The sequence below is a fragment of the Salmo salar genome, chromosome 15 (assembly GCF_965601325.2).
Source record: "Salmo salar chromosome 15, fSalSal1, whole genome shotgun sequence".
In the NCBI taxonomy this organism is placed as follows: domain Eukaryota; kingdom Metazoa; phylum Chordata; class Actinopteri; order Salmoniformes; family Salmonidae; genus Salmo; species Salmo salar.
Genome location: NC_138305.1, coordinates 84,801,954 through 84,821,973, shown reverse-complemented (window position 1 = coordinate 84,821,973; position 20,020 = coordinate 84,801,954). Strand labels below are relative to the sequence as shown.

At 43.4% G+C, this 20,020-nt stretch overlaps 1 protein-coding gene across 4 annotated transcripts in view; it reads right to left on the bottom strand.

Moving 5' to 3' along the window:
• Positions 1-294: 294 nt before the first annotated feature.
• The window catches only part of LOC106572016 (msx2-interacting protein), a 40,386-nt gene continuing 20,660 nt past the window's right edge, over positions 295-20,020 (bottom strand). For 2 of the 4 annotated variants that reach the window (XM_014145713.3, XM_014145717.3), the window contains 12 exons: positions 16,406-16,566; positions 12,812-13,027; positions 12,542-12,693; positions 12,306-12,431; positions 12,050-12,163; positions 11,805-11,918; positions 11,579-11,679; positions 3,596-11,480; positions 3,051-3,386; positions 2,687-2,881; positions 2,358-2,516; positions 295-2,210 (listed from right to left, as the gene is read on the bottom strand). In XM_014145713.3, coding sequence (XP_014001188.2) covers positions 2,082-2,210; positions 2,358-2,516; positions 2,687-2,881; positions 3,051-3,386; positions 3,596-11,480; positions 11,579-11,679; positions 11,805-11,918; positions 12,050-12,163; positions 12,306-12,431; positions 12,542-12,693; positions 12,812-13,027; positions 16,406-16,566 — 9,688 coding nt within the window. In that variant the 3' untranslated portion in view covers positions 295-2,081. The remainder of the gene's footprint in view (positions 2,211-2,357; positions 2,517-2,686; positions 2,882-3,050; positions 3,387-3,595; positions 11,481-11,578; positions 11,680-11,804; positions 11,919-12,049; positions 12,164-12,305; positions 12,432-12,541; positions 12,694-12,811; positions 13,028-16,405; positions 16,567-20,020) is intronic. The other 2 variants (XM_014145715.3, XM_014145714.3) reach the window with 2 other exon arrangements.

Here is a 20,020-nt window from a genome sequence, read left to right as displayed (position 1 = left end):
GGAAAAGATGAAGAGGAGTATGTGGAGACCTGCTTGTCGAACATCTCATTCCAAAATCATGGGCAAGATTTCCCAGGGACTTGCTTCCATTCAGCCATAAGAGCATTAGTGAGGCTTTAGGCTACAGACACGTGCAAAATACTTACCTATGCTGACATCTTGTGACTTCAAGGTGCACTGCAACATATAGTAATAACATTATGATAAACCGTTGGCATTATATTATCATACAGTAATGTATCTATAGTGGAACAAGCCATACCAAGACAACTGACACAGTCAAGAAAACGCCAATCAAGAGTAACAGACCATTTAATGATCTGTAAGTATGTTAAACAACTATTTTACAGTGTCCTCATAGAGGAAGGAACAGCAAAATACACAAATTATGAAATAAGATTTGATCAAAAGACAGTAAGATTTTTTTTTGTATTTTCTTGTCATTTGTATATCAAAATTAAGTGCCTTCAACATTACCATGAGAGTATTCAGCCTGTAGTAATATAACTATTTACAAAACAAAAACTGAGAATCATGGTTTACTTTCTGCATCGGTTCACAACTAGCTGTGTCTTTCAGACTGCCTTGTTTTGTAACACAAATCAAAATATGAGGACCCTGAACGGAGACCATAATAAGGGAAAGTACACAAGAGCACAGATTGGGAACATGAGTATTTACAGCATTGGCTCAGGGAGACACTAGTTCAGAGAAAGGAAAGAGAGATGGACAGTTTACACATCCATTCCTGGCATTGTTTAAAGTTCAAGTCACATTTGTTGCCTCATGGATTGGATTTCCCCTTTACTTCTTCAAGTTAAGCATGCTACAGCTGTAATTTAGTAATTAGCTTTTTGACTTTGGGAACACATATTGGTATCCAGGGGTATTTTCAGAGGAACAGTAGCGGGCAGTGGAGGACACAAGGAGAGAGGACTATGCTTACTAGTTTGCTAAATTGTATCCACAATTGAACCTCAAATAGAACTGTTAATGGTACTCAATTGAAATGAGGACAGGATTTCACAATGGAGTAGCAGTAGGCTGTAACAGGTTGGGCTGATGAAGAAAATATATCAAAAACAGAGGCTATTACAGTAGATCTGAGTGACGAATACAAATTCAAGTATGAAAATAGGTTCAGATTATTTAGAGACATTGTGGTGATTTTTCCTTTGAAAAATACATTTTGGCACATAATCAATTGTAAAAACAAAGGTTCATAAACGTCACTGGACTGAGTTTTGTTGGGGTCCTTGTCAGTTGCCACCCCTCTATACCCCCAACATTTTAAAAGTGATAATCTGTCATGTAATCCACTTGGTCTCCCTAAATCTTTTTCATCTTTAAACATTAGACTTGAAAAGGAGGCATATATATATATATATATATATATATATATATATTAGTCTCCTGTTGAGGCATTAAGTATAAACTGTACAACTCAAAGTTCCCATATAGCTTCCTGGGGATGGAACATTGAGGAAAGCTGACTGGAAATGAAGTAGAAGGAAATTAAATTGGCAGATGGTAGAAGAATAAAAGTACAAAAGATTGGTCACTGGAGCATGTCTATTATAATATGTGTCCTTTTTTTCTCTGTAAAAATGTCATGTTTTTGATTTCCTTTTTGATTTTGTTTTCTCAACATAGAAAACAATTCCGACCAGTCATTGCGCAAAGAAAAAAAAAATCAAACATTATTTGGATAAAAAACATCCCTTAGCCATCCTTCTAATTTAGTTCCCTTGTCCCCTTGAACGCTTAGAAAATCAAGACGCAATCCAGTTAACCTTCAACAATGGCAAAAGCGAAATGGATGATCATAGAATTGATCATCAAAACTCCTAATCCACCCTTCCGTATGCTCTCTGTAAAGGCAGAGAGTTGTGGAATCAGAGGTGGTAGGATGATTTAAGGACTTGGTGAAGAGAAATACATATTTTAAAAACAAAAAATGGTCAAACCCATCCAAACTATGAGGCATTTCCAGTTTTCTAAACTGGATGAAAGTCCAAAAAGGCTGGTGTTGGCTTGGTTCTGGTGGGTTCAAGAAAATTGAGTTTTTTTATGGAGAGGTATTACACGGAGGCAATGACAATCATGAGGTGAGGGGAGATGCTGGAGATACTGTTGAGGTCGGGGGCAAGCCGGCACAGGTGGCTCTCTGAGAACTCACACGGTGGGAAAATCTGCACCACATATGCCGGCTGGAGAAGGAATACAAAAAACACATGGATTGAAGTCAGTTCAGTAGCATACTCCCATCTCCAACTAATGTTTACTTGAATACAGAAAGGAACCGGTCTGTTTGAAAATGGATGCTTACATGCCATAACAGTCAATGCACAACATACCTGATTAGAGCCGGGGTTGGGGACGTTGATGATCCCAGCTGCCTGTTTTTTCTGTAGGTAGGTGATGAAGCCTCCTTTCAGGAGAAGGGTCTGGCTGAGAACGTCCTCCTGATCTTGTCCACATGGCAGAGCTAGCAAGAGGCAGTAGTCATTCTCCACCTGTAAACAACAACCCAATTAAATCGGTTGAGCTTTTCTACTGAAATATTAAGCATGTTTACATTCACAGTTGTAATGAGAACTAGCTGCCTGAACAGAAAACATCACCAAAGAGCCTAAGAATCGTGATAAAAATGCATTGTTTTAATGGCGAACAGCTAGCATCTCACCATCATCCTGCGAGCCACGCCCTCCAGCTGGGACGCTTCCAGTCTCATCCTCTGTGCAATGCGGAGTGGGGCACCTCCCTCCAGGGGTGGCAGTGAATGGTGAGCCAGCACATTGTTGCCAGAGACAAAATGGAGCTGCACGGCAACTGAGTCATTCTTCAGTGCCAGCAGGCCTTGCCACACTATGGGGTATTTCTGCACAAACAAAAGTAAAGAAAAGACAGGTCAGATAAATAGGTTAAATCTTAAGTACAAGCAATATTACCTAAACAGATTTCTAATTCTAATCTTACAAATGACGACTGAATATCTTCAGTATTGTCCCTCTAGTAATTGTTCTAATTCCCATGATCAGGCTCATTACCGTTAAAAGCTGCACCATATCGACGGACCGGTATCCTGAGTGCCCCAGTTTACCCTCAGGGCGCAACTCTGAGAAACTTGAGAGGGGTGCTGCTGGAGGGCTCGACATGAAGACTGGTGGGCCCTTCTGCAGAACTAGCTCTTGCTTGTGGGAGAGAGCCATGGGAGATGTATAAGAGGGTGAAATGGTGTCCCTCTGTATCCGGGGCATGTGGGATAGGTCCATGGAGGTTGTGTGACGGAGGTGGGAGTTGTCCGACTTGGTTTCACATCCTCCACCAAGTGACCCAGCAGATAGTGACTGAGACAGCTTTCCCCTGTGGCTGAGATCACCATCCTGAGGAAACAAATAAAAAACAAGATGTTTAGAAACATAAGTAACAAATAGGACTACAGTGCTGCATGCATAGAAGTAATCATGTAGGAGAGAAACAATGTAATAGTAAAAGTCAATCCTAACTGAAAACACTATGGCTAAAACACTGAACAGATGAAAGCTTATAAACTAATGAACTAAATGTAAGCATGAATGCATTGTTCTCTGACCTGGGAAGGTGTGATGCCGCGGGAAGCCAGGTTAAATCCCATCGAAGAGTGACTGGAAAACTGGGAGTGGAAGCCCCGCATATCCCTGTACACTGGGAAGGAGCCAGCGCCGCCTGGATGAATCAGCTGAATCCCTTGAGGATGATGAGGAGACACCATAACAGGGACGGATGAATGGACCCCCATGATCCTGCTGCTCTCGGTATGAGGTGGGTGAGACATCTTTGCTTCCAATGGTTTGGGAGTCTCCTTCCCCATCTGTGTCATGCCTTTTCCAACCAAGGGACTATTGGAAGCAGCAGAGATGTTGGTAATTGAGGTTGCTCCTGCCTCAGGAGTTCGTGACTGACGTCCCTCTGCGATGGTGTGCTCTCCTAGCTGATGGTGCATCAGGATGCGCATGTCCCGTATGTCTCTGATGTCTCGGGAGGCCATGCTGTACTGGTCCAGACGTAGACCTGCGTGATGCAGCCCTCTCTGTTTCTCTGCCTGCATCATCATCACATCTGACTGGAACTGGGGTGCAGAGGATCTGCACAGCCCCTGGTGGTAGTGCCTTATGCCCTCCTCGGCGCTGCGGTCTGAGGCTCCCCGAGTGGGGGCCACGTGGGACTGCACCACCATGTCTCTGATCACGGCTGGCATGTTGGAGCGCTGAGGGGGCCCAGTGTGGGAAGATGGTAGGAAATCCGCCCGTCTTCCATAATTCATTCCAGAAAGGTGTGGGGTGTTCATCCTGACCTCGCTGTGAGAGAGGCGACCCATAGACACTGACTGGGTGACGCTATGCGACACTGGGCTCATGATAACAGACTGCTCTGGATTGGGGTGGTGCATACTGGAGATGTACAGAGACATCTCAGGCATACCAGGATGCAAAACCATAGAGCTGCCATGGGGGGACATTGAGTTGCTGGGAGGGCAAACTTTGGCAAAGGGTGAAGGTGAGTGGCCTGTTGTTCGAGGGGAATAGGGCTCTTGCTTGAGGTGTGGGACTGACTGATCAGTTGGGGTACTGGGACTAGGACTCATACGGTTTCCAGTCAAAGATGGGTGATGTGGATTCATGATTGGACTGAGGTTGGATGTCTGGTGTGCCTTTGCCATATCTGCCAGCATTGGTATGGATTCTACTCCAAGCCCTTTCTTGTACATCAATACCTGAGGACTAGTGACCGGTTGTTGAATCATCTTTGGTTGAATCATCATTACTGTGCTACCCTGAAGTCCAGTGTGATATGACGACTCTGACTTGTCAGAACCAGGACTTTCCTGCTTAATGGTGGAGATGACAGGCTGAAAATTGTATGACTGGCCAGTTAAGAGTACCCCAGGGTGTCCGTACCCTGTGGGTGTCAGGGGTCCCTTGGGGGTGGAAGGCTGGGATGGGGTAAGCGGTTCTTGCTTAATCTGAGATTTAGAGACAGACTGCTGGAACTCTATGTCAACTGCACTGGCTGGTGGGATCTGGCTAATTTTGGCGCTGATCCGTTGAGGTCCCTCTGTTTTTTGCCCTGAGTAACTTAGTACTACCACACCCTGTGATGTATTCACCCTGAGGCCAGGACTGGAGTCTGTGTTGTAGGGTGTGCTCTCAACTACAGACCATCCTCTGCTGTTCAAATCCTCTGCCGCATCCACTCCATGGTAACGATTGTTCTCGTTCATACTTGATCCGAATTTCTGTTTGGGTAAAGATAGGCCAGCATTACGGTTACTTAGGGAGATTCGAGGTGCTTCCTCAGTATCATAGGGCATTGGAATCCGGCTGATGACAGAGGTAGTAGGCGAAGAAATTACTGAATGCACCATCTTCTCTCCAAAGTTCTGCTGGGTCTCTGTGAGCGGGGAAGGTTTTTGAAAAGTGGGATTTGGTATCAAAGGCGAGGTTCTGTCTTTAAGATGCTTGTGCCAAGCGGTCATTGTGTCAGACGAGTTCTCATTCTCTGACATGCGAATGTCTGCCAGCGTTGTCGTTAGGACTGTAGTAGGGATGGCATTGCTGTTTGATGCTGATACATATTTGGGCTCCATGAGGATCTTTCTTAGAGTGCTGGAGCTAGGGTCAATATCCGATGCCTTAGTATCAGGAGGCATGGGTGGATTTGCTGGCTGGTTCCCAAGTGCAGTTACTGCTTGTGCAGAGGGGGTGACTATATTAACTTGAATTGCAGGAGTAGCATGAATTCTACTTTCTTCAGATCTGGGAAGCCAGTCTGGTGAAACAGGCATTGTGCCTGGGCGGGGTGGAGGGACATTCAATTGGGTTGGATATGGTTTGAGGGCAAGGGAGGAAGAAAGAGCAGGGGCTACTGCTGATATTTGTAACTTTCTGAAATGAGGAGGACTCTTGGTGCTAGAGTGAAAGGCAGATTCTTCAGGTACGAGTTGTTCCACAGCAGGTTGTTCTGCCTCCTTAGGGGTGTCCACAGTCATGGTGCATGTGACATCCACTGTTGCTGTAGCAGTAGCTGCCTTAGAGTTGATGATTTCCATGTCTTCAGGAATGGACTCTATTAGCTTGATAGGGGAGGTCTCAGCTTCTGGTACATCTTCAGCAGTCTCTCCCTTCCTGTTGATACAAGCCTTTCGTCCCCTGGACCTCTTTGGAGTCTTAGCTCTGACTGCTTTCCCTGTTTTCTTGGGTGTTTCTGGTGGAGGGGAATCATCTTGGGCAGAGGCCCCAGAGAAAGATGATTCAGAGGCGTTAGCATCTGGCATCAAGGGCTTTACACTGGGAATCAGAACTCCCATCTCTGGGTCAATAATGTGTGTTTCTGGTTCCAAAATCTCATCGGCAGAGGGTGAGACCAGGGGCTCTGGGGTAGGAACAAGTGCAGTGTAAGTTGGAGGAGCTGTGAACCCATCTGTATCAGTAGATATGTCTTCAGCAGTAATGGAATCAATGGCAGCAGCCAGTTCGGTTTCACTGGCAGGATTAGCAGACTTCTCCCCCTCCATTTCGTCCTCTGGTTCTACAGTGACAGGGGGCAGTAGGGTACGTGGCTCTGCAGGTGGTTCCTTATAGGGTTGAATAGGTTTCTCAACTGTAAGTTTTGCAATATTCTCCACTGCCCGTTCCAGTTCCATCTGACGTGCCAAAAGAGCAGCTGCTGGGTCCACCGGTGGTTCAGGGTCTAATAGAACTTCCTTTTCCTCTGGGCTGAGCTCTGATGCTTCTTTCAGATACTGAGTCCTTGTTTCTTCTTTATCTGGTATTCCTGGTTTGGCCTTTTTAACAGTGGTCTCAAAAGATACAGACTCATCCTCCCCAGAGCAAAGCAACCCTTTCACATCATCTATGCTGACACGAATCTCAAAGTTTCTCAAGCAATGCGATTTATCCTCTGTCACCAATTTGGCATTTTGTGTCAACCTTGGTGCTTTTACTTTCCCACTCTTTTCAGATTGTTGTCTTTTCTCTACATGAGTAGATTCTATCCTCTCAATGTCCCCTTCAGATAACTTTTTTGCAATTTGATCAGTTAGATCTTTGTCTTTTTCGTCTTTCTGTGTTGGCAAGCATTGCTTTGCTTCCTCTAATAATGTCCCTGCTTCTTCAGACTTATCTTTTATTTTGGGCTCAGGCTCGTCAGTATTTGTACTTTCACCCGACTTCTCTCCTGTTGATGTTGCACTCTCAGATTGTTTGTCTACTCTACTTGCTCTCCTGCCAACAGAGGTTCCAGTAGGTGAAGACACTTGAGCGGTCTGCACTTTCTGCATACGGGGTGAATGCCACCCCTCAGACATTCTTAAACCCTCTCCAGTGTTCACAGGCTCTTTGATATCAATGTCTTCCTCTGTTGCCTTCTGTGAGTCTCCTTTCACTGGTGACACATCTTCCCCTCGCCTGCGTGACTTGGATGGGCGACCTCGCCTTGTGTTAGTAGATGTGTTCAATGTGTCCTGCTGCAGCTGCTGCACTGGATCTTTGTCAACACCACGTTTACGTGTGGCGCGGGAATACTCCACCACCTCTTTACCTGGTGGCTGGGACTCCCCTTCAGATGGTGTGGCATAAACAGACCGAACATTTCGGCGTCTAGTCCTTCCGAGGAATAGGCTTGATTCATTCTCAGGGTCAAGGGCATGAACTGGTGACTTGGCTGTGGTTATAGGCTCTGATGATATTTCTCCTCGTGGAGATGAAGACCTTTTCAGTTTCTCTCTGTCAATTCGCTCACTCTTTCGAGTAACTGCTTTCTCAGAGACAACTGTTTCGGGGGGCTTCAGGATTTGTGTTACGGACACATTTGGCTTAGCCCTTTTACTCTTGGGTTGTTTGCGAATTGGCTTTGCTGGTTTCATTTCAGCCTCTGAAACTGGCATGTGAACCTCATGGGAAGCTTCAGATTTCTGAGGTGTGTCAAAGTCCTTAGAATCTGGTTTCTCTGGTTGGACCTCCATCTTTACCATGTTCATATTCTCTTCAATCTTGGGGGAAGCAGAGCAGGGGAATTCGGCAGCCTCTGCATCAAAACAACTTAATGAGGCACCAGGAGTGGGAAGCTTATCATCAAAGATAGACGCATGATCCACTGTAATATTGCTTTCAGTTGTAACTTTGGGTTCACATAATTCCTCTCTAAGTTCAACTTTAACCTCAGCCTCTGAAAGGACAGACCGTAGGGGTGTGATTACAATCGAGGATGGTGGTTGGATCTCTACTAGTGGAGGAGACTGGGGTGGGGACAAATCACAATTATGTTCCACTTTTTCCTCTTTAATCGGTGAGACAGTCTGTTCCGATGAGGAAGTTAAAACAGCCTTTTTCTCCTGCTGTGGCAATATCTCTCTGGGTGAAGGAAGAAACAGTGAAATTGGCAGGATGAGAGAAGGACCGACTGATTTAATATCAGCCTTCTGCATGAACTCTGAAACCTTGGAAGACCCTTCTTGTTGTTCATTCTGAACTTCTTCTCCTTCACTCTTATCAACCACATCAACGCTTTCAATTTCTGGTGGAAAGTGGTCCCTTGAGGTCTCCTTCTGTTGTTGAAGCTCTAGAAAGCGGCTATGAAAAAGCACTATGGGCTCTTGAAGGTCCACTCCTCCTGGCTCAGGTTGTCCTTCAACAGAATCCTGTTTGGAATGATGTCTACCAAATCCCGACTTAGGATCTGGATCTTTGCGCTCAAGATGTTGCAAACGCCGTGAATCTTGCTCAAAGATTGAACTATGAAGAAAACGAGAGGCAAACAGCTCCTGCCGTTGCTGATCCTCTGCTTTGGGGTCTTCCTTTTTGTCATCCAGTTTACCTTCAGAGTCAGTACGAATCTTCTTCTTCTTCATGTACCAAGACGGGATAGGTCGTGGTGCAGACTCTACCTTTTCTTTGTCTGATCTACTGCGAAGACTTGCAAAGCGAGAGTCTCTGTCAAGAAAGGACCAATTATCCTCCCTTGAGGAGGACAATGACTTGGCTCGCTCAAGAAGTGCTTTTGTGTCTGGAGTTATAGTCTTATCTAATGCAAAAGAATAGAACTTATTCTTCTCCAGGGAGCCTGAGAACTTCAGGTTTGTCAACCTTTCATCATGTTCCCTGAATATAGAGGACAGTGAGGTGTTGGGCTTAGGGGAGTGGTTTTTGTTCTCCCCATCATTATCTGAATCTGATTGTACTTCTCCAGGCTCTAGTTCACGCACAAGACGTTTGCGAATGCTTTCATGTTTCACAATGCTACTGGGGAAGGTCATGTCCATTCTGAGGAAGTCAGATTTGATTCCGCTCTCCCATCGTTGGAGTAGCTCCTCATCACACCCAAGCAATGTTGTCTTAGACATAGGAAATTCTGTGTTCGGGGAACTGAGACAATTGGGTGTCATGTCCAAGCTGTATTTCAATGAATCTACATGTGAGTAGACTTTGTCCTCTTTTTTAGGAGAGTCTTTAGTCTCTTTATTGGTAACTGATTGTGATAACTGGGAAGCACACACTTCTTCATTTGAGGGAAAGTGACCAGAGACAGAAAAGGATGTGACACTCCGGCAAAGGTCTTCATTTAATTCCTGGGAAGACCTGTAGTGTCGTTCTCTCTTAGCACTTAGTAAGTCAAAGTCAAAACTATCAGATTTATTACGTTTGTTAGATGGAGAATCATGTGTGACATCTTGATGTGGTTTTCCTACCTCATGCAACAGACTGCGACATTCAAAGTCCTCTGTGTTGCTGCCTTGTGGGCTTTCAGTTTTATCTGATTTGTCAGGCTCTTTTAGCTTCTGCCAAAGCCGTTGGCTCTGTTCCATTTGTTTTTTGCAGCTCTGAGAGTGGTCAATGTCAGACGCAAGTCGTTCCTCAGTCTCCCCTCTGCTTTTGTATAGTCCTACACCCTGCTCGCCACTGTCTTCTTGCAGCTGTACCTTGAATGGGTCTTGGTCAAGACTCCCATCATCAGAGATTTTCATGAGACTTGAACTCCTCTGGATTTTTGATCCCCAAAACTCAATTTTCAGACAGGGTGGGTCTAATGGATCAGTTTCATCTTCTGTTGGTTCTCCAAGTCGTGACTGAAGTTCCAAACTGAGTCCAAGGCCCATTCCCATGGGGACAATATCAGACTCTTGTTTATCTTTAGGACTGAAAACAGTAACAAGTCTCTCAGATTTAGCCTTGCAATGCTCTTTCTTATGAACCCCTTTTTGCAATAGGCTCTTGTCACCCTCATTCTCCTCTGCCATTGCGCTGTCAGCTGGCTTCCTGAGTCCCAATCTACCACACTCTTCCTCTTCCTGACTAGCCCTCTTCAGTCGATCGGTCTTCAGCATGGATTCTTCAAAACGCCTCTTTCGTGCAGCTAGACGGTCAACATCCACAGAGTTAGAACCATCAAACCCAGGGCCAGCTTTCATATGTATTTTGGCTTTCATTTTAACATCATTTTCTACAACTTCAACCAGTCTTGCCATGTTTTTGTCTTTTGGCACCTTTCTATGCTTGATTATATCTCCTTTTTGAGGCTTTATGTGAAAGGGAGGACTGTTCTGGTCACTTGAAGGTGATTCAAGCCGAATACTGTCATTCCCACTTTTTTGTTTTTCTAGGACAGCATGACCAAGCGATTTTCCTTCCTTCTCCTTCACACGCGTTAGCTGCACCACACAAGGTGGTAGGTCTAGCTGTCCTTTGCCCAAGCCTTCTTTTTCCTTAGGAGGAAACTTGCTGACTTTGCTTCGAAGGCCTGGACTACCTTCTCTTTCAAGTTCAGGGTCCGTCTCAGGCGATGGAATGCTGGGAGATAGCAACTTAAATTTCCTCAGCCTCAGTTTCTCGCCTTTCTCCTTTTCACCCTTCTCCTTGCGCCCGGCCCGCCTTTCCTTTTCACCGCCAATACCACGTTCAACTTCAAAGGATCTCTCCTTCTCTGGCTTATCACTCTTATTATACCGGTCAGGGTGTTCCTTGTCAGGCTTGTCAAATCTTGGAGGTGAGAGTGAACTGCAGCTGCCACTTTGCTCTGAGGATCTACAGCAAATGCGGCGATCAGAGTCACTTGGTAGACGCTCAGAGAGAGAGGGGGACACTGTAGGACTGACAGGGTGATTAGGGTGAGAAGGGCTCTGGCTGTGTTCAATTGTCCTCCGCCCATGGTCACGTTCACGGTCTGTTTCAAAGCGCTCCCTCTCACGCTCCCTCTGCAAGTAACTGTATTTGCGGATGTCCTGCTCATAGGGGTCTCTGTGATCTCTGTATTCACGCGGGTCATCAAAGTAACGTGGGTCATAGAAATCTCCCTGGTATGGGTCCCATTCAGTGTAGGACTCGCGGCCTCTGGCAGGTAACTTGCGACGGGGGTCTTCTATTAAGGCTCCTCCAGGTGTTCGCACACTGTTGTCAAAGAATGGCCGTTCAATTGCAAACTCATATTGCGGCCTGCGTTCATCACTGAAAAACACAAAAATATACACAGGAACCAAAATCATCATATTATTTTTCAATGGGGGATCTGTGACAAAAGAAATCTAGAGCTAAATTATACAAACCTTCCTTCAGATAGGATTTCATAGAAGTCGCGAATGTCCTGCCCAGATGCCTGCATTGAGCGATAGAAAGCCATCTGACTTTCCTGATTGGCAAAGTCCACCTGCAAACAAAACACATGGAAATTGATAAGGCGGACAAAAATGATTGTTTGGACTATGGTCTTCAATCATCTGACCTGTTCCCCAACCGACAGGCATTCTAGTTCAAAATGGTTTTTTTGCTGACCTTAATTTTGTTGCCACCAATCTTCCAACCCTTGGTCTCTTTGACAGCGGCCTGCGCATATTCAATGTTTTTATACAGGATAAGGGCCATTCCTTTGGGTCTGTCAAATACAACCTGTGGTGGGAGGGGAGAGAAGGATGACAAAAATTTGGCAAAACTATATGATCTTCCTTTAGATAACATGTGGAATGAAATGAAATGTGTCATGAGAAAATGGCTTAAACAGGAATAAGCAGCAGGCTTACCTTGACAACATGTCCATAACGACAGAAATGACGAGTGAGATACTGCTCTGTGATGTTGGAGGCTAAACCATCCAACCAAACACAAGTTGTGGGCATGCTTTTTCCAAATCCCAGCTGTAAAAATAGGGATAAATAACATATCAACGATATTATCCTGTTGACAATACTCCTGTCACTACTATCAACAACTAAAATCTCAGTTGTACATTCAAAATAAGTGTTTTGTGTAAAGTGTGAGTTATAATGCTGTCCTTACCTTTAGCCTATTGTTGCAGAGGTACTCTCCATCCATCTTCGTTATGGCCTTACAAACACTGCCAATGTCACAGTACTGTAGAAAGGCATACTGAGGGGCACCATTAACTTTCTTGATGTCAATATCCTATGTGAATGGAAAGAAAGGCAACACTACATTTAGAGAGGCAGTGTTGAATTAGGCAATTCCTCCCTCACAAAATCTCCTTTGCAACATGCAGAATGTATTTTACATACCACTATCTCCCCAAAACGCTGAAAGATATTGAGCAGGTCATGGTAGCTGGTGGTCTTTTCCAGGTTGCCAATAAACAGAGTTCGTGTGGCTTTGGGGTGAAACTCGTCTATCCTCTCATCCAGAGGCCGGAACTCATTCTCGCTTTCAGTCTCTAAAAAGAGAAATTAATGTTTTCATAAACCTGTATAAATCATGTTTAAAAAGGTAGAGCCCAGAGATATTCCTGGTCAGGTTAAGTGGTTAGGAAAAACTCAAGCCACTTTATATACCAGTTGTGGACGCACCAGGGCCATTCCAGACGATGACCTCAATTTGCATGCCAAAAAACAGCTTCCCCTTTGATGCGCAAAGGGCCTTCTCCTGGTCCTCTTGCTGGCGAAAGAACACAAGTCCATAGCGCTCCTCTAAAGCTCCATGGATTTGCACAGACTTCACCTTCCCATACTTCTTGAACTCATGGAACAGGCCATCCTTCAGACTTGTATCTGAAAGAGGGAAAAAAGACAATATAAAAGCTTGACTAAATACTTTCAGGTGCATACAGTGCACTCAAAGTATTCAGACCCCTTCACTTTTTCCACATTTTGTTATGTTACAGCCTTATTCTAAAATGGATTAAAACATTTGTTATCATCAATCTACACACAATACCCCATAATGACAAAGGGAAAACAGGTTTTTAGAAATGTTTGCAAATGTTTAAATTAAATATATAACAAAAGAAAATGTATTTACATACAGTTGAAGTCAGAAGTTTACATACACCTTAGCCAAATACATTTAAACTCAGTTTTTCACAATTCCTGACATTTAATCCTAGTGAAGATTCCCTGTCTTAGGTCAGTTAGGATCACCACTTTATTTTAAGAATGTGAAATGTCAGAATAATAGTAGAGAGAATCATTTATTTCAGCTTTTATTTCTCTCATCACATTCCCAGTGGGTCAGAAGTTTACATACTTTCGATTAGTATTTGGTAACATTACCTTTAAATTGTTTAACTTGGGTCAAACGTTTTGGGTAGCCTTCCACAAGCTTCCCACAATAAGTTGGGTGAATTTTGGTCCATTCCTCCTGACAGAGCTTGTGTAAGTAACTGAGTCAGGTTTGCAGGCCTCCTTGTTCACACACGCTTTTTCAGTTCTGCCCAAAAATGTTCTATAAGATTGAGGTCAGGGATTTGTGATGGCCACTCCAAAACCTTGACTTTGTTGTCCTTAAGCCCTTCTGCCACAACTTTGGAAGTATGCTTGGGGTCATTGTCCATTTAGAAGACCCATTTGCGACCAAGCTTTAACTTCCTGACTAATGTCTTGAAATGTTGCTTCAATGTATCCACATAATTTTCCTACCTCATGATGCCATCTATTTTGTGCAGTGCACCAGTCCCACAACATGATGCTGCCACCCCCGTGCTTCATGGTTGGGATGGTGTTCTTCAGCTTGCAAGCTTCCCCCTTTTCCCTCCAAACATAATGATGGTCATTATGCCCAAACAGTTCTATTTTTGCTTCATCAGACCAGAGGACATTTCTCCAAAAAGTACGATCTTTGTCCCCATGTGCAGTTGCAAACCGTAGTCTGGCTTTTTTATGGCGGTTTTGGAGGAGTGGCTTCTTCCTTGCTGAGCGGCCTTTCAGGTTATGTCCGTATAAGCACTCGTTTTACTGTGGATATAGATACTTTTGTACCAGTTTCCTCTAGCATCTTCACAAGGTACTTTGCTGTTGTTCTGGGATTGATTTTCACTTTTCGCACCAAAGTAAGTTAATCTCTAGGAGACAGAACGCGTCTCCTTCCTGAGCGGTATGACGGCTGCGTGGTCCCATACTTGCGTACTATTGTTTGTACAGATGAACGTGGTACCTTCAGGCGTTTGGAAATTGCTCCCAAGGATGAACCAGACTTGTGGAGGTATACAATTTATTTTCTGAGGTCTTGGCTGATTTCTTTTGATTTTCCCATGATGTCAAGGAAAGAGGGACTGAGTTTGAAGGTAGGCCTTGAAATACATCCACAGGTACACCTCCAATTGACTCAAATTATGTCAATTAGCCTATCAGAAGCTTCTAGAGCCATGACATCTTTTTCTGGAATTTTCCAAGCTGTTTAAAGGCACAGTCAACTTAGTGTATGTACATTTCTGACCCACTGGAATTGTGAAACAGTGAAATAATCTGTCTGTAAACAATTGTTGGAAAAATGACTTGCGTCATGCACAAAGCAGATGTCCTAACTGACTTGCCAAAACTATAGTTTGTTAACAAGAAATTTGTGGAGTGGTTGAAAAACGAGTTTTAATGACTCCAACCTAAACGTATGTAAACTTCTGACTTCAACTGTAAGTATTCAGATCCTTTGCTATGAGACTCGAAATTGAGCTCCGGTGCATCCGGTATCCTTTGATCATCCTTGAGATGTTTCTACAACTTGATTGGAGCCCACCTGTGGTAAATTCAATTGACTGGACATGATTTGGAAAAGCACACACCTGTCTATTGAAGGTCCCACAGCTGACAGTGCATGACAGAGCAAAAACCAAGCCATGAGGTCAGGGCAATTGTCCTTAGATCCCCGAGACAGGATTGTGTCAAGGCACAGCATTGAAGGTCCCCAAGAACACAATGGCCTCCATCATTCTTAAATGGAAGAAGTTTGGAACCCCCAAGACTCTTCCTAGAGCTGGCCGCCCGGCCAAACTGAGCAATCGGGGGAGAAGTGCTTAGGTCAGGGAGGTGACCAAGAACCCAATGGTCACTCTGACAGAGCTCTATAGTTCCTCTTTGGATATGGGAGAACCTTCCAGAAGGACAACAATCTTTGCAGCACTCCATCAATCTGGCCTTTATGGTAGAGTGGCCAGACTGAAGCCACTCCTCAGTAAAAGGCACATGACAGCCCGTTTGGAGTTTGCCAAAAGGCACATAAAGACTCTCAGACCATGAGAAACAAGATTCTCTGGTCTGATGAAACCAAGATTGAACTCTTTAGCCTGAATGCCAAGCGTCATATCTGGAGGAAACCTGGCACCATCCCTAGGGTGAAGCATGGTGGTGGCAGCATCATGCTGTGGGGATGTTTTTAGCAGCAGGGAGTGGGAGACTAGTCAGGATCGAGGTAAAGATGAACAGAGCAAAGTACAGAGAGATCCTTGATTAAAACATGCTCCAGAGTGCTCAGGACCTCAGACTGGAGCGAAGGTTCACCTTCCAACAGGACAACAACCCTAAGCACACAGCCAAGACAATGCAGGAGTGGCTTCTCTGAATGTCCTTGAGTGGCCCAGCCAGAGCCCAGACTTGAACCTGATCCAACATCTCTAGAGAGACCTGAAAATAGCTGGGCAGCGACGCTCCCCATCCAAGCTGACAGAGCTTGAGAGAATCTGCAGAGAAACTCCCCAAATACAGGTGTGCCAAGCTTGTAGCATTATACCCAAGAAGACTCAAGGCTGTAATCGCTGCCAAAGGTGCTTCAACAAAGTACTGAGTAAAAGTTCTGAATACTTATGTAAATGTATATTTCATTTTTTTATTTTTATAAATTTGCAAAAATGTCTCAAATGTTTTTTCTTCGTCATTATGAGGTATTGTATGTAGATTGATGAGGGAAAATACTATTAATCCATTTTAGAATAAGGCTGTAACGTAACAAAAAACGTGGAAAATGTCAAGGGGTCTGAATACTTTACGAATACACTGTACATAGTGACTAATTCATATCTGCAGTACAAAGAGCCTCAACAACAATGTCATTAACTCAACAAATGTAATTATTGCCAAATCCTAACATTGTATTTAACCTGTAGTCTAGACTAGACAATGTATGGTATATACACAGCAGAAAAGGGGTCAAATCCTCACCTGTAGAACGCACAGGAAGATTCTGGACCTTGACACCAAAACTTTTTCGAGGCTCATCCTTGTCAACGGCAGATAAAGCCAGAGCTGAAGGTGCGGAGATGGCAGCAGACTGAACTGAACGTGCTGGGGAGTCATCACTCGAACTACTGCTGGAATCACTGCTGCCGGAGAGGAACAGAGGCTTAATGGAAAATAGCGTACTGTGAATGTCACAGAATCTCACATATCAGACATAAGAAGAGGAGTAAATCCCTGTAAAGAACTCCAATTCAGAAATGGTGTACTTTTGTCTGAACAATTACAAAAGATTTTGATATAGCTCACAGATCTGATGTATATCGTAAACATCATCAATCCATTACACACTCAATCAGGTTTGTTTGAACAACCCTCTGTATGAGGTTGGAAATAATGAAGGTTAAACTAACATGAAGATATGTAATACCATTACTTGTCTTGCAGTGGCACTGTTATCGGCCCAATTCATCAACATGAAATTAAATCTGTTTTGATACGGGGTTTATTCTATTCATATGTTGAAGCAGAAAATTCTGCATAACCGTTCAATATACAAATTATCCCACGAGTGCATTAAGGCTTGAAATATTGGCCACCATTGTTCCAATTTCACAAAATGTTCAGCAGGTCGTGCCCATATGTATTTGAATCAAATCACCTTGACTAACAACCAAGGTTGGGAGAGTAGCATAGAACTACTACAATAGGGAAAAGAGAGCGCAATTTGGACGGAAGACTGCTTGTGCTGTTAAATCTCTGTTTGAAATTCACAACTCGACTGAGGGACCTTACAATTATATGCATGTGTGGGGTACAGAGATGAGTTAGTCATTCAAAAATCATGTTTAACACTATTATTGCACACACATGCAACTTAATATGTGACTTGTTAAGCACATTTTTACTCCTGAACTTGTTTAGGCTTGCCAAAGCAAAGGGGTTGAATACCTACTGACTCAAGACATTTCAGCTTTTAATTTTTTATTAATTTGAATAAAATTCAAAAAACAACTCCACTTTGACATTATGGGGTATCGTGTGTAGGGCAATGACAAAATCTAATTGAATCCATTTTAAATTCAGGCTAGAACACAACAAAATTTGGGAAAAGTCTAGGGGTGTGAATACTGTCTGAAGGCACTATATGTATACATGACCATTAAATATGTTCCCATTTGCAAGAATTTTCCCTTAATAGTACACCCCAATATTCCTTTCTCCATTTTTCAGCCTTCTCCCTGTCAATTCTTTCCTGCTGCTCCTCCTCCTTCTCTCAAACACTCCCGGAAGTGCTGCTAATGGAGCCTGGCCTGTGGGAGTGGGCAGGGAGCCAGCAGTGGCCAGAAATGTCCAGTTCCAACTGGATCTCACGGAGGGGGGAGCTATCACCCATACACAGAGGTAGGCAGTGAGAAAATGCACCAGCCATCTCCAAACATTCTCTGTAGCATTTCTCCCTGAAACCACATGTGCAGCAGAGTGCACACCCTGGTTTTCCAGAAATCCTGCTTATTCTCTCCTGATTCCGGGAATCATCCAACCGGGATATAGCGAAAATCAGGGAATTTATTGAACGTTTTCAGAATTCTGCAACCCTAGTCCTGTCATTACTAAATGTGTTGTGTGATATGTATTTGAATATTATTATTATTTTTATTTTTGTACACAAGAACATTTGATTAATAAAATATTTAAATCCGTCATCTTCCTCAAATATAGTCCGGAGAATGAAGGGATGATGACACACTCTCCGAGAGGAAGGGAATCTACTTTGATTGGTCATCAACTCATGGCTCACACACTTCATTCAGGATAAGTAGAGTTAACCTCGAGTTAGTCTTCCCCGGAGCAGGTTTGTTCTGAAGGATTTGTTGCCATAGAAATTGACCTGGCTAAAAGGTGAGCCACTGTGTCAGCAGTTATAACGAGTTGACCAAAGTTACCTCACTAACTCCTCGAGTGGCGCAGCGGTCTAAGGCACTGCATCTTAGTGCAAGAGGTGTCACTACAGTCCCTGGTTCAAATCCAGGCGGTATCACATCCGGCCATGATTGGGAGTCCCATAGGGTGGCGCACAATTGGCCCAGCGTCGTCCGGGTTTGGCTGAGGTAGGCCATCATTGTAAATAAGAATTTGTTCTTAACTGACTTGCCTAGTTAAATAAAAAAATACAAAAAACTGATTCATAGTATAGGGCTCTGAGGCCAGAGTCACAAAACACTACTTATGAAAAAACGTAAGAAGTTTCTTATGGGAAAAAACAAGAAGTTCATATGATAGTTCGTAAGTGCATTCCTTAATTTTCTTAGGAACTTCGTAAATATCCTTCCTAAGAACTTTGTAAATATCTTCTCATGTGGCATTGACATTAGTGACGTGCTTGAAATCAATAAATAAACCTGTGACAGGGATGATAGGATTTGGCCCATTATAATAAAGTGTTGATATTTCCATTTTATTATTTATCTGCTTTATGTCTCAAGAATATACATTTTTTAGTTGGCTCGCAAACCCTTTATACACACAAATAAACATTTTTCACACATTATAGCCATCAGACTAGTTATATCAAAAACAAAAATGGATAACCAAGAAAAGCACAACTTCAGCAAACAAGAGCTTGAATTGATGGTGGAGGAAATAACAGCCAGGAAAACGTTGCTGTTTGGGAGACTCGATAACTGCAGGAGTCACTGCAGAGACCAAAAAGAGAGGATGGGTGAGAGTGGCCGAGTCTCTCTCTCCCGTCGGGGGTATGGCAAGAGAGTTAGCCAAGTTCTTCTTTCCAAATTGACAAGCTAACACTAGCTATTTAACACTTCTAGAATATAGTAATATATTGTTAATTACTAGCTAGCTAGATAATGTGCATTTAATAAGTTTTCTTGCTGTATTTAAATGTCCGGAAGCAGACTGTCTGTGGCAGTGGCGCAAGAAAACATTCACGGTTACAAAAGTATCCAGTTGTCACAAGACAAGGGTTTAGCTGTCCTAAAGTTAAGTACTTTTCCACGAAAAAAAATCTTAAAACATTATTTTCAAGAATCCCATTTCTTCTTAACTTTTTTCTTAGGAAGAAACACAGGAAAAAACTTAAGAACATTTCCAATAACTTTATTGAGGAATAGCAACGTTGCTTAAAACTTCTACAGTATCGGTCCCCCCCCCCCTCGGGACGGTTGAGCTAACGTAGGCTAATGTGATTAGCCCAGGACATAGACATTTCTGATATGGGCAGAAAGCTTAAATTCTTGTTAATCTAACTGCACTGTCCAATTTACAGTAGCTATTACAGTGAAAGAATACCATGCTACTGTTTGGAGAGTGCACAGTTATGAACTTGAAAATTTATTAATAAACCAATTAAGCACATTTGGGCAGTGTTGATACAAAATTTTGAACATAAATGCAATGCTTCATTGGATCAGTCTAAAACTTTGCACATACACTGTTGCTATCTAGTGGCCAAAATCTAAATAGCGCCTAGATTCCTAAGTCATACATTGGCCTTTCCCTTGCATTTCAAAGGTGATGAAATAAAAAATAAAAAAGATGCATGTGTTTTTCTTTGTATTATCTTTTACCAGATCTAATGTG